Here is a 15,381-nt window from a genome sequence, read left to right as displayed (position 1 = left end):
GAGCCAATTACTTTAGGTAAGATGATATTTAACAAATAAATGCCCATTCCTGTCTCTCTTCCCTCCTTTGTCTCACCAGTAATGTGTCTCTGCACAGGTGCACAAGTGAACCAATCACAGCAGGAATACACCAGTTCCCCTCCACACTCATACAGCCTTGTTTACAGAGACAGGTTTGTGGTTCATCTATGCTCCGTCCGCTTTGAAGTCATTTGCGGTTTTACGTCCTGCTGTAATCAAGACTCTGGAACAGGTTTTCACCTTTAGAGATCTCCTTTAAGATATTTTATTTATGCAGGTAAGTACTTATTTGATTATTTAAAGGCTTGAACAGGGTGTTAATAAAACTTGACACTTCTAAAAATCCCAAAGAAATAATTGAATTACTGATGAGAATATTGTTTTAAATATCTTTACAGTTTCTTTTTTCACAAAGTTTATTGTAGAACTTGCTGCACAGAAAACAAAATAAACTTTTTTTGTTCCAGATTTGTGATGATTTTTCTTCAAAAATTCCTGAATGTGTTCATCACACTGTCTCTGCTGAGCCGTCCCTCCACGATGGAGCGAGGTAGGTAAATGCTTTGAAAGGATATGGGTTTATAGTTTAATAGAACATTAAGATTAACATACTTTATATACATACATACATTAACACACTTAAATATGAATATGATTACAGTTGCTTTTATCATTATATAAAATTAATGAAAGACAATTGAAAATGACTGACCATTTTTCAGAAATTGACGTCTATTTCCCAGGTGTTAACTGTCTTTTAGATTACAACCTGTGTGGCCGAACCCATAGTTCTGTGGGAAAGTCACTGTGTTGATTGTAAATAAGTCAAGAATATCTAAAGCAAACACAGTGTGCAGTAGTTAAACACAATACGGCTACACACTCACATTTATGGTCTCTCAGTCAATATGAGAAGTTCAACATGAACATTTGTTGTTTCATGTTTTCTTTATGATTTTATATTCTATAACTTCATATGTTATATACAAATAAATGATCTCGCTATTGCTTGTTTTGTCTGATCAACAACTTTATATGATGAGACAAAACAAGACAAATTAGCAGATGTCAGTGGGCTTTGGATGGAAGGATTTTTTTTTTTACTTTTATTTAAGTAAGTAATTATAAAAGTATGATAAAGTTACTGAATATTAAAAGTAATTGTCAGTTTCAGCCTTATTTCATAAAGTTGTATAAGCTGTTTACATATCAGCAGTTAAATGTCTGAAAAGAGTACTCCACTGAGTTAGCACTGCACAAAAAAAAATCAGTCTGCTATAATAATGTTCTGAATGTAGCCTTAAAAAAATGATCAAAATCGATGCAGTAAAACCATCTATGGTCTTTGTCATTGCAGACATTCATTCTGCTCTTTAAACACCAGTCACAGACAGTTGAGTCGGAGATAGACAAAATGCCGCTTCAGAAACCACTGGTGCCTCACTTTCTCTTCTTAGTGCCAAACAGCTGCTCTACAGATCTGTTCCTTTGTGCTGTATGAAAATGATTTATATTGTCCGTTTCTGTCAGTCTCCCGGCTCAGTCTATGGGGGGAGGTGGCTGACTTCACCTTAGGGTGCAACCACTGGAGACTATTGCCTCAGGTCTCCATTCCCGCCCTGCAGGAGCTCACGGTCTGCTTCAACCTCAAGTTGCAGGTAATGATAAACTGCACAATTAATTCCTAAGTCTTAATTACATTGCTATAACCTTTAAGGGAACCTTTAAGACATTATAAATAATGTATGATATCTCCTCAAACATATCTAGTTCCTGGCCTCCTCACCATGGACTGCCTTCATGTACAGTCATCCAGAAGCTCAGTATACCGAGCTAGGCCTTGGCGGAAAGTTGGGTCGTTTAGTGGTCTGGCTATTTGGAACGGAGTGGACTACACGTAATATCAACCTCCGTCAGGCACAGTGGTACTCGCTGTGCCTGACATGGACACATACTAAAGACAGACCAACTCTATACCTTGATGGCAGCCTGGTGGACATCATGGCAGGTTGGTTAAGTAACAGGCAACTTAGTTACAAGTTTCTACAAGCAATCAGCTTGAAAATACTGACTGGAGAATCATTTGTCTCTACATTGTGTATTTTGACTCTCTGTCGTGCCAAACTACCTGTTTTCTTCTCTTGCTCACAATGTAGATACAACTCCCTCCATTTCCCCCTCGTGTTGCACACTGGCCCCCAATGGAACACTTACGCTGGGTGCGACACACCGCCTGGTCAATGGGAATATCGAAATCATTCCACTTCCCACTGCGGTGGGCAAGTTATCTCTGTTTCGGCTTTGGGGGCGAGAACGCAGCAAACAGGAAGTGACATCACTGAACTGTACAGAGGGGGACCTGGTGAAGTGGGAGAGAGACAACTGGGACACTCGGATCTGTGCCCCGCACCCTGATTCCAGCCTGAAGTGTGGTGAGCGGATGTCCTTTACATTAACTGGAATGTGTTTTCACTGATTACTTTCATGAAACAAAACGCTTTGTTTCAAATTCTATCAACTGTACATTTACCTCAGCACCTGCAAATCACAACCCTCCCACTCTCTATACACCAGGCAGTGATTCACTTAAACGCTTTAAATGGTCTGTCAGTTTCATCAAGCGTTTTACAGCTTTAGCCTCGGTGGCTGCCTTTGGTTTACTGTGTGTCCTCAGCCCTCAGATTAAATATTGACGCCCTGTCTCCTTGTCAGTTACGTAAATAGAAGCCATTCTGTGATCAATAACATTAAGATTAGAAGCATTAATCACACAGCTGTCAGAGGTTGGTATTTTCTCTCTGCCAAGCTGTAATCTGCGTCAATGTTCACCTTAAAACGAATATCAATCCTTGTTGTTTACAATTCACCAAATTCTGATTTCTTGGTTTGGCAAAAGCAATTTTCCGTCTGAATGTCTGAATTTTTATGTTGTCGTAAAAGCATTAATTAAGTTCTGCAAGATATTAATATCACAGTCACCTACAGTACATTAGGTGAAGATAAATACAATCTGCTGACTGAAACTTGTCACATTTGACTACAGAGCTTCTTATCAGGAAATGCAAGACGAATAAAATAAAGAGCAAACCGGTGTAACAATTAAAATGCATTTAGGATTCACTGTTCAAAATAAAATGATGCTAACAATACTTAACCATACTTTAAATGTATTAATTGTTTGTGTACATGTTTCAATTGTTACTGTGTGTTAATTTACTTTTATTTTCTATTCACGGGGCAAGTGCCCAGTGTTAAAATAGTAGGTTAGATATATAGTATTGCATACATGATAAACGCTAAAAGCTGACCAAGTAAAGAAATAGAATGGAATAGCACACATAGGCTAAAAACTGCACATTAAAGTAGTTATTAGCCATATATTTAATGTTTTCTATCCCCGTTGGCTGATGGCAGAATGGTCCAATTACGAAGTGAGACTGATGTTTGCCATTATCCGTTCCGATGGGAAGAACAACACTGATCTCTACGCGGCCAGAGAGATCGCACATAACTGGGTAAAAGAAACAAAAACAAAAAACACATATATTGTCATTTTAAAATGGACCTGAACATGTTCTGTATATTCCGGGCCTGTAGAATTGAATTGGGTTATACTGTACAGGTGATATTTTGTTAACCCTCACCAAATCTCAGAGGTTGAAACTGCTGTTTGTTCTTCCTGCAGCTCAGAAAGGTTTTACCGAAGAGCATCTATTTGAACAGAGTGTCTGTGTTTGAAGTAACCAGGTATGAGAAGATTGGATTTTACAACACTGACGTTGATATTTTGAAATAAGATACCAATGAATGTCAATTTGTGTGACATCATCATTAAACCATATTTTATAGTATATGACGGAGAGGGGGAACCAACGGGCCATAAGTTTATACTGTGTTTCTCTGATCTCTTACGCAGAGCAAGTAAAGAAGACAGCCTTATAAAAACATCACATGAAGACAGCCAAGTAAGTTCATTACAGAGTCACCGAGCCACTTCTTGCAGATATAGCTGTAGTGGTGTACATGTCAGCAGATCAGTAATTAGAAAATCGCAGTTAAGAAATTTCCTGTGCTTTTCTCTTTGCTGGACATACAAATGTTTATGCACCAATATTGGCCAATATATTCGTTTTTTTAAAAAGATGTTTGAACACATCGATATTGGTATTAGCATCATAAATAAAATGTCACTCAGGCTCTTAAAAGCATTTATGAATTTATACCATCGTAGGGATAATCTCTGTTGCTAAAATATATTTTTAGTATAACGTTAAAATCTGTGTGTCTTTAATTCTCCAGGAGCGGTGGTCTCCCCCGAATAACAGGTGCCAAGCTTCAGGTTTACTGTTTCACTTCATGATTTTGGTTTCTAAATATTATATATGCCGTAGTGTGTCATAGTGGCTGGGCAATAAGATGATCAACTAAAGGGTGCAGGAATAATTCATAGATCAAATGTTCCTTTAATTATAAAACGCAATAATTGTAAATAAGTTGATCTAAACTGCCAAAGTTTTTTGCCTGTCGCGACACCGACACTGGCATTGTTTTCACCTTGTGAGTCTGTGTGTGTGTTAGAGTAAGCATTGCAAATATGGTCCTGGAGACACGTTCTGTAGCAGGGACTACCACAGAAGCAGTTTTGAGTATTTTGACAGGTGTTTTATGTTTGTGGAAAGATTTTATCACCGGGATAATGTTGCAACCGTGAAAGATAATCAGGAAAGTTTACAAGTTTATGGTTGAGATCAAATCTAAAGCAGAGTTTTAAAATGGGTGTGGTCCCACCACTTTACGCCCCAGACAAATTTGGTGTCACGGCTGGTGTGAATTGCACTATTCACATGCACTTATTATACATCAATGCAGAGTAAACTAAAAAAGAGTAGGTCTCATACAGGAAAAATATGTAATAATCAAGGTAGAATTTCATTCAAACGATTAAGAAGAAAACAAAAAACACTTCTGGTTGCACTGCTCACGACTCATCTGCACACTATGGCTGTAACAAACATACTTAGCTTCATTTTAAGGGGTCTAATATGCAAACCACTGCAGCAGAGGACAGTAAAAACACTTGATATCTCCCCTGCAGGTTTGACTGCCTGGTTCATGCCAGCGTTATCCCCAGCATGGATGTGACAGCTGTGAAAAATGAGATGTACACAGACCTAAAGAAGACCTACCACCCCAGTGAAGAGCTAACGCTAATGGCTGATTCAAAAAGCATACACACAACACCTGTTGGTAGGAAATCGGTCTCACCATGTGTGTGTGTTTGCAGAAAAACAAATCCTGGTTCACAATAGTCTTTCATCTGTTTCCAGAAAGTTTCTCCGCTGTCACCGTCGGTCCTCCCGAAGTGGTGACGGAGTCCACTCCGGTCACAACCATAGCATTTAAAACCACAGCATCCAAAACCACCACTAGCACCACTACTAGTGTCCCTACCAGTGCAGCTACAGACATCACCTCCACAAAAAGCCCTCCAAATATCTCTGGTCAGTCGGATCATTTGCAGTCATTGCTCTCCGTCACAGTTTTGTGTAATGAGAGGATTTTAATTGAGGTGTACCCTGCTGGATGCCTAATTGTTTATTTCGTGTCTATCTCCTCTGCAGAGCTGTATTTTGAGGTTAAGGTGAATGTTTCTATAACGGGAGACTACGACTCAAGACATATTCTTTCCACCTGGGTATGTCTGACAGAATAGAATTGCTCTTTAAGTTTGAGGACAATAACATTGGACACATTGGACTTCCCCGATCTTAAATGTGGCTTCTGACTCTCCACAGCTCAACTCCAGTCTACCGGATGACTTGATGATGGTGCTTGACCTCCAGCTGCTCACCACAGCCAAAAGGTACAGTATGACATCTACTCAACACTGATTTCCACAAATATCAGACTGATTTCAATGTGAAACATTTACTTAGGTGACTTATCTCACTTCCAGGCATGGTCCTAACCGGCAGTCACACCTCTCTAAATCTGACGGAGTAAGTAAACATAAAAAGTACTCATGACACAAATTAAACTCTGAATCTGAGTCATAACTTCAGCATGATATTAAGACTCTTAGCACTGTAAAAATGTGATGGTAGGCAAACTTCTTCTTTGAAGTGAGAAGGCTAGTGACACAGCTATTGAATGTTTGCGGCAGAATTGTATACTTTTACTGTGGGTAAAAGTGGGTGGAAAAACCTTCGACAATAATAAAATACTCATCAGGGGTCAGCAGAAATGTGAAATCATTGAAAATCCTCAACACTAAAATCAACTTCCAAGAACTTAAACTAGACAATAAAATGAATGTAAAGATGTAGCAGGATGCATAAATGTCACTGGGTTTTAGATTCGGTAGTACTCAGGCAGGAATTTATTCATCTGTAATGCAAATCCTTAAATTGGTTTAACCTTTGAATGTTCTGTCTTAAGCTGACATAGTACATCCAGTTTTACAGCCGCCTCATTGATTATTTTCCAGGTGTTGGTGCACAGGGTATCAAGGTAAGGTTCATGTAGCTCGACACAATTACACTTATATTATGAACAAATTAAAACAGAAAGAAGCAAATACATGAAGTCGAAGATGCATAACAAGTGAAATAATGATTCATACATCAGATATATCCATTTTGTAAACTTTGACTGTCTGAAAAGTATTATTAAGACATGTTCATTAGGAGCTTTCTGAGACCCATCATTATCTCTGCAGAGAGAGCTGTGTTTTCCAGGTTCAGGTCATGATGTCGCTCTCAGACCCACAGGAAATGGAAAAGCAGATACGATACCTACTGCTGACGCCTTATAATAACGGATCCATCTCCATAGCAACCGAGGACATACAGATAAGCCGCATATGTGAGCCAGGTTCCGATTCAGAGAGAGATTACACAGTACACAATTAGTGAATAATATTACTTTTAACAATTGATATTAAATTCTATAAAATAAAGACTAGATAAAAGCGTTTTCAAATGATTGAGGTTGTCCTTCTCTCTTTCTCCATCTGTGTCACCGTCACCCTGTTTTAGTGATATTTCAGTGCAACGCAGAAACCCGCCAGACGAGGAAAGGCCTGTTTGAGTGGCCCGACACTTCAGGAGGAAAAAATGCAACTCAGCCGTGCCCAAAAAACCCTCTCTACTACGCCACCCGACACTGGTGAGCGGTTTAATCATTCATTTGTGATACCTGCTCAATCATAGTTTCAGGTGTGCATATACACCAACAGCAAGTGCAAGTTCGACATCAACTATTACTAGTAATATACCTGACTGAAAACCGAATAAGACAAATGTACCTAGTACAAACCAGAATGTTGGAATGAATTAAAAAAACTTTGTTTTTAAAACAATTTTATAACGAGTGCTGAAACTATATTCTTTATTTATGTTTAGTTATTTTTATTTCTAAGTTACTCATCAAATGCGAGGAAATGCTGTTTTTTTCTGTTTGGCATCAATATAAATGTAATATAGAATTTTAATTTAAGGCCTATTGATTTTACAAAAAAAGCGAAGTAAAACATCAAATTATGATAAACATTTTCTGACATTTAATAGAACTAATTTACATTATCAAATCATCAAAAGATTAAAAATAACTTGGTTGCATTCCTAGTTACAGTTTCCAACACAAATAGAGGCCCGGTCACATATCTGATATTTTACTTAAGTAAAAGAACTTAAATAACTTGATTTATGTCTACCAGTTACAAGGCTACTTTTTAGTATTCTAAGTAGTGATAATAGTACTTTATAGTTTTATTTGCATACTGTATTATTGTATGAGGGGATGTCCGCATGACAGTTCTAATGATTTTATCACTGATATTTCAACCAAACTTGGTGTTTTTCTCTTCTTTGTTAACTGCAAATAGTAACACTAGCTTCTTACCCAAGAAATCTTTTCAAATTAATAAATACAAATTTAATACACAGGTAAAGTGATATTTTTCTGATGTTTATAGCTGAAATCCAGATATGCTTTTAGAGATAGCAGCTGTTTCCCCCAAACTCTATAGTATGTTAACAGTATGCGGATAATATCATGTCATTGCTACTTACAACTGTCACTTATTACTGAACTTATGACATGCAGACAATTCATCCCACAGCCATGCTGAGAAAAGAGTACATGTATTTAGCTGGCCGACTCTGTCAATATGAGTTTCACACATGAATAAATACAGGCCTGGTTCAGTATTGATTACATCCGTTGGTACATATTTTTATATGGCTGTGTCACTGTGTTCAGGACTCTGTCTGTGTGTTGACTCAGTGTGACAATATTTATTGATGGTTGCTAATGAGCTGCAGGAGGCTGTGCTGTAAAGTCATTAATCAGGAGGTGGATGTGTCACTAATGACCAGAGTTAAAAGATGTGATTCCCAGAATCACCCACCACCCAACTGTGTAAGCTCTGTCTTAGGGATGCATCTTCTGCCAGTAAGTAAGATTTGAGGAAGCATAGGTAGTGAAGATTAAACGATACATAGCTTGTGAAATAAATACAAGATGAGAAATAAAACATTTAGCCAAACTTCTGTTTAAAACCCAGGTGTTTTAAAAAGCTCATCCCTCTGTCCTCTGACCACCTGTTTGTCTGGTAGTAAACTGTGCCTCAGTACCAACTGGATGGCTCCAGACCTGGAAGACTGTCAACTGGTGGTGGAGACCATCCCTGATCTGGACCATGTCGAAGTCACTGCTGGTCTGTTACACACTGTTCATTTGTCTGTCTCGTTGTGTCAACTTATAAATAATACAACGTTGGAAAAGCCTTGCCTTAAAACTGATGCCTGCAAAGCCAATAGAGGGATTTTACAATGTTGCCCAGTTGATTCCCGTTTGCACATTTAAATCCCTATAACAATGACACAGTGAGTGGCAGGTCAGGACTAATTCTAAGCTGTAAAAAAAAAAAAAACACCACCAGTTATATCATATATCTGCAGGCAATGCACCAGACGTGGTGGAGATGATTGAGGGTTTACTGAGGAACCACTCCACACTCAACTACCAGGAGCTGGTCACAGTCCTCAACAAGCTGGAGGATGTCGTCAACCTCAGTAGAGTCACACCAAACCTGGGCCAAGCCCTTATCAACATCATATCTGACATACTGGAATCTGACAGCAACCTGCTGCCTTTTACAAACACGTAAGGATTGAAAACTGAAGCAATCTTCTTAGCTTTTCTATTTGACATCTTTTCACCCTCCCCTGTCTTCCTCGCCAGTATCCTGAATATCACAGAGGCAGTAGGAGACACCATGGTGGGCTTCGAGGGCTCCTTCACCCTGGTTGCTCCGGCCATTGCTATCTCAGTGGTGGATGTAGATCCTGGACAGTTTAGCAGTTTGACTTTCGGAGTGTCATCTGACCGTGCAGGCACAAAGCCTGAGGTTGGTCAATAATATACAAATGTCCTCAAATCGCTTTGCTTGTTACAGTCTGAACTTAAAAGATAGTTAAGAAATATATCTTTATGTTGTAGATTTTCATCAACAAGTATCCCTTCAATGGCACAGTGGCTTTCATCACCCTGCCGTCTGCCTTGCAGCACAACTTCCCCAAAAACAGCTCCAACCAGAGCCCACCAAGGGTTAAGTTTCAGTTCTACGGCATCCCAATGCTCTTTAAGGTACTATTTCGTATGAACCTTTTTTAAAACAAGCTCAAACGAAGAACGTGCAGTTATATATGAATATGTATTTGAAACATCAGTGCTTGAATTATACTAGATGAGCGCATAGACTGTAGAAAATGGACAGCTTGACAATTTCCCAAAAGTAAAACCAAAACAAAGCTTGGTGGCTGGCTGCAGTATTGCAGGCCAAACTAAAAACACACACACTTTAAAGCTTTCCCAAAGGCGGTTTCTGTTATTTTGTTTTAATTTTGTGGTTCTTATCACATTTTTGTTTGTTTGTGTGTTCATGTTTGGTTTTAATTAGTTATTTGATGATATAAAAACACAGTGAAACTTGATACTGTCTATGGATGGATCATTATTTTATGTAGAAAAGCAAACTTAAACACACATTTTTATTTTCAGAGCACCCAAAACGAACAGACCCTCAACACCTTTGTGGTGTCAGCAAGTGTGACCAATGCCAGTGCTCCAATTAAAGACCTGGATGAAGATGTCAAAGTCACGCTCCACCATCTCATACCCAATACAGTAGGATCAAGTGTCATTTAAACATTAGAAAAAACATAAATCTGTAAAGAGTTACCGCTGCTAATATATACTGAACACGTGACTGATTAACAAAGCATTTCATTTCCATCTCTGTTAAAAGCTTCACAAGGACGTGCAGTGTGTGTACTGGAACTTCAATAAAAACAGTAGGTCCTGATTTAAATGATCACTACGCTTGCTAGATGAACTGTGTGATACTAAATGTCTGTGTTTTCAACTAGATGGAGATGGAGGCTGGGATGATTACGGCTGCAGAAAATACAACAGCAGCTCTGACTACACAACGTGCCTGTGTGATCATCTCACACACTTTGGAGTTCTTCTGGTACAAACTGTGTCATTTCTGTTTTACTGTTTCCTGAAAAGCACACTTTGGCCCTCAGGGAGACTGCAGCATATTTAAACGTGTTGGTAATAGTAGTGGCAGCAGTATTAATAGCAGTGGTAATAGGCAGGGAGAAGTGGCTCAACTTTACCAGCAGAGGACGCTCAAAGCAAAATATATATAACAATGAACCAAATTCATTCTTTTTGATTAGACCAAGTCACTGAAGGATATGCTTACTGTTCTCTAGTGTTTTTACAGAAAGCAAAGACAAATTGCTTTGAAATGAAGCATAACCTTGAGTATACTGCTTTAAAATGATCAAACACGGCATATCTAATAAATAATGACAGCTGAGGTTCATGCAAGCTAACTCTTTTTGTTACTGAAATTTAATTTTGCAACTAGTTATCACACAAGTGCTCGAGAATAAGCTCACAATTTGAGTGGTCTAATTTGTACTTGGTAGTAGGGAAAGGAGCAGTTACTGTTGTTATTGTGCATTATGTGCCTGTGACAGTTATTTGTAGCACATTGGGAAAAATAACACACTTTCAAATCTGTGTTGTGTGTTTGTGTCTAGGATGTCTCCAGGACTCAGGTGGACCCGGCTAATGAGCAGATCCTGACCATTATCACCTATGTTGGTTGTGGAGTCTCATCAGTGTTCTTGGGAATCACTGTTCTCACTTACACAGCCTTTGAGTGAGACTCCAACCACCGAGTTGTTATTTTAGAAATGTTTTCAATTTGGCATACACCGACTGTGTTTACATGCAGACTGGTAACCTGTTGGTCTTAAAGGCTGTGTCAACACGTCGGGTGCATAATGAAATACCATACACTCTGTCCGTACCATTATAACAATAGAGTGCTACAGGAATGAGTCCTAAAACCAGTTAGCATTTTTGCACTATTCCTGGTCTCAAGAGTACATTTTTTTTTTTTTTTAGATGCCTGAAATAATGTTCGCGGTTAAGAAATCTTCTTCATTTTGTTCAATGGGGTGTTTTATGTCATTGAACAAACTGTAGAAGATTTCTCAACCGCAAATACCCGACTCATGAATTTTAAGGCTTTCATGCATCTTAAAAAAGGTGGTTGCTATCAAGAGGATAGAAGAGACTACAGAGGTTGTCAGGGACATTATAACATCAAGCTGAACACGCAAAATCAGTTGGAAGCTACAGGTCGTAACGAAGTCATGTGACTGTGGTGTAGTTTGTTTATAGCTTAACATTAGCTTTTAACTTTTGCTTTACACTTCATCACCAATCATGAAAGTGGTGTTCATATGTGAAGATTATCTTGCTGAACAAAACATGCAAGTATAGAACTTTTTTTGCCACAGATCCAAAAACTAACGAGAAAATCCCATTGGCTTTTTTCTTAGGGAACCAACGGCTAACTTCGGGTTTGCCTACAAAAATTACAAATCCCTGGAGCACTATATTGGAAATGTGTGTTAGACAAAGACGGGTGTTTCTGGAAAGCATGACCACACTGTTTTTTCATGATAGTTTTCTGCGATAGCTTTGGAATATATTAGTGTTGTGTATGTTCGCATTCATTGACTTATTTACACTTACATTTTATCCTCTGTGTCTTACCTTTCATTTTTCCTACGGCATGTTTTATCTCCGTCTCAGAAAACTTCGTCGAGACTACCCCGCTCAGATCCTCATCAACCTCTCCCTGGCACTGCTGGGCTTGAACCTGGTGTTTCTGGTCAATTCCTGGCTGTCCTCATGGGGTCTATATGGCCTCTGCGTGGCTGCAGCATCCATACAGCACTACTTCCTCCTGGCGTCTTTCACCTGGATGGGATTAGAGGCCGTTAACATGTACTTTGCGCTTGTCAAAGTCTTTAATGTCTACGTGCCGTGTTATATCCTCAAATTCTGTGCTATGGGATGGGGTGAGTTGTGTGTTCGACTGAATGACTTTCAGTTAGTTCCTGCAGTGTCACACTCAAATTGATCTAATAGGACAATGCAGGCAACTGAATGTTACACGAGTCTCTTAATGCGTCCAACAAGATAGTCAATAACTACAATACTGTCATAATTATTTGCTGTAAAAGTATTTAAACTGTTCCTCTAGGAATTCCTCTGGTGATCTGTATCCTGGTGCTGATTGCCAACAGAGAGGCCTACGGCAGTCACCTCTACAACGATGTTCAGCATAGCTTAGAGTCATTGGACAACTCTGACAACTTGTAGGTTTTGGCTTGTATTCATTTTCTGTGTCAGGCATATTTGAAACATAGGGTTTCAATCAAACAGAATTGCACAATCACTTTTTTTCTTTTTTCTACTATTTTCCGATAACAGATCAAGCTAGTCTTAGTAGTGACAAACTGAAGGTCAAGTGACGTGATATCACTAATTTGATAAGATGTTCAATTGCTTTCTGCAAATGTAGTTGTGAAGAACTCATTTCAATCCTTTTTCTTATTCAATACTTGTTCCCTCAGCTGTTGGCTTCAAGACGACGTGACATTTTACGTGTCTGTGGTTGCCTATGCGGTGCTGATCTTTCTCTTCAACATTGCGGTAAATAATGTTAACTTCATACAGAAGTTCAGACTACTAAAACACAGGCCTATGTCCACTTTTTACTGGTTAATGTATCACAGTATTCTTCTCATTACCTTTCTAATTTTCAGAGGTAATATCTAAAGGGATATCAAAATAGACAGACGAGCCCATGTAGTGACACGAGACGTGACTCAGTATAACAATATGCATCTCCCATTTAAGGGCACTTGTAACTTATCTTTAATTCTATTATTATTATTGCCCTGTAATGTAACGACTCTAAGCCTCCTTTTGAATCCCCTTTAAGGTTTTTGTGGTGGTTCTGATCCAGATTCGCCACATGCGAGTCAACAGCCCGGCTGGGACCCGCGGCGGACTGTTACACGACCTAAAGGGAGTTGCCAGTCTCACCTTGTTACTAGGACTAACATGGACTGTTGGCTTCTTTACCTGGGGACCAGCCAGAGTAGTTCTACTGTACCTTTTCTCTGGACTCAACTCCTTACAAGGTAATAGTTTCTTTTGTGCACAGAAATCCTCACAGAAAGCCATGCTGGATAATATATATCTAAATACTTAAGCATAGAGGAATGCACTTCAAGAAGAACCACTTATTCAAACATTTGTTCTTAAGTGGCTCTTATGAACGATAAACCGGGAAATTAATTATTCATTTAAGGTTTGCTAATCACACTTGACGTTTCCCTCAACAACCAACTTCACGTTCACAGTTCAAAAGAAACCCACAAAACTTGCAGATAAAAAAAAGAAGGAAATCAAACAGAGGCTGAATGATGCAACTATTTCACAACTGCCTTTACTTCAGCTGGCCTTTGATATATTGCTTTCTTTTTTTTCTTTGAGTGACACAGCAGAAGCCCTGCACTTTATTTCTTGGCCAGAAATGCCTTGTCCAAGTGCAATTTAAAAGTAACTGCTGAGGGATGAAAGAGCCACCGATTGAGATCCAATCTTGTCCTTTTAAGCTCACTTTTGTTTATATTCCAGGACTTTTCATCTTCCTCTTCCACTGTTTGATGAAGGAGAATGTTAGGAAGCAATGGAGGATTCACCTCTGCTTTGGACGTTTCCGACTTGAAGAGTATTCTGGTACGACTGCCACACATAGTGGAGACATATTGTTTTGTCACTGTGTTTGTGAGTTCCCTTTATAGAGTTAACAACAATAAAGGCAACTCTTTGGTTGATGTCTGTTACCTGTGTTTGGTGTTGTCATCCAGAGTGGAGCAACTCTGCATCAGTTGGAGTCCCGGCAAAACCCAAATCAAATCCTCCAAGAGCACCGGTACCATCGGTCTGCTCGGTCAAGTCCAGCTCCACAGAGAGCACATCAGCTTCCTCCGACTCCAGTCAGAGAGACTCATCCTGCAAGAGACCAAACCTGGGTGAGGCAACCAGACAGTTATTCCAAAGCAGAACACATCTTTACTTCATTGGTAACTGTCATTCTATACGCAGCAATCATCAAAAAGATGAGAATCAATGCAAAATAAATTAAAAGTTCAAGAGATAAAAATGGAAAACAAAAATAAAAGGTAATTTGTTAAAGTGTTCCGAGAGATAAACAGCCAAGGGTTAATATTCCTTAATACGTTTTTTTCCTTTGACATTAAACTCTTAAATAAATACTTAATTCTACTCTATTGTAAGAAATGTAGGGTTGCAATTAAAAGTTAAAATTAATCTTGTTGAGGTTCATATGAAATGATCATGGTTTTAGTCAGATATCACAGTCCCTCGCTGCCAAAATCAAAGTGAAGGTCACTGCATACATTAAAGAGACTGCACTTATTTTAAATAATTACATGAAAGCCTTTGTAATTGCTGGCTAAAAGGAAATTTGTTATTTCTTAAAGGTTTCCTTCACCATCTGACAGCACAATTTAGGTTTAACAATCGACTTCTTGGCATATATTCTCACACCACATATGAGAAAATGGGTTTTTCTCACCTCTAAATTGTTCAGGGATGTTTAATTATCTTGCAGGCCTTTTCGTGAATTCCCTGGCTCTCCCTCGTCCCCAGAGAAGTGCCTCAGGTACAGGAGCGCTGACTTCCCAGAGGGGGATGAACCCAACACCAGGCTGGAGGAATCACTTGCTTGGCCAGAAAGAACAAAGATAAATCTTACAGTACCATATTCATTTGCATACTCACACATGCAAAACCCAGAAACTGTCCTGAAATCTTGAAAACTGAAACTGCAGGCTTAACATATTGTATTCCAATATAAGCCACAAAGACATGAAATTAATTCCATTG

At 38.9% G+C, this 15,381-nt stretch overlaps 1 protein-coding gene across 1 annotated transcript; it reads left to right on the top strand.

The window, feature by feature from the left end:
• Positions 1 to 561: 561 nt before the first annotated feature.
• Positions 562 to 14,508, top strand: adgrg4b (adhesion G protein-coupled receptor G4b; the record flags this gene model as incomplete). Its single annotated transcript, XM_083927231.1, has 24 exons — positions 562 to 571; positions 1,552 to 1,679; positions 1,792 to 2,029; positions 2,178 to 2,453; positions 3,436 to 3,536; positions 3,707 to 3,768; positions 5,117 to 5,214; positions 5,349 to 5,522; positions 5,643 to 5,716; positions 5,817 to 5,884; positions 6,740 to 6,885; positions 7,059 to 7,188; positions 8,640 to 8,740; positions 8,985 to 9,189; positions 9,268 to 9,433; positions 9,526 to 9,672; positions 10,087 to 10,212; positions 11,142 to 11,263; positions 12,208 to 12,476; positions 12,662 to 12,776; positions 13,035 to 13,113; positions 13,406 to 13,607; positions 14,107 to 14,200; positions 14,340 to 14,508. 24 exons carry the CDS (start codon positions 562 to 564, stop codon positions 14,506 to 14,508), a joined length of 3,300 nt encoding a protein of 1,099 aa, XP_083783357.1.
• Between the last annotated feature and the right edge of the window lie 873 nt (positions 14,509 to 15,381).

Source organism: Echiichthys vipera (assembly GCF_963691815.1).
Source record: "Echiichthys vipera genome assembly, chromosome: 14".
Lineage (NCBI taxonomy): Eukaryota > Metazoa > Chordata > Actinopteri > Perciformes > Trachinidae > Echiichthys > Echiichthys vipera.
Note: the sequence above shows the minus strand (reverse complement) of the source record. Positions and strands in the feature narration are given on the sequence as shown.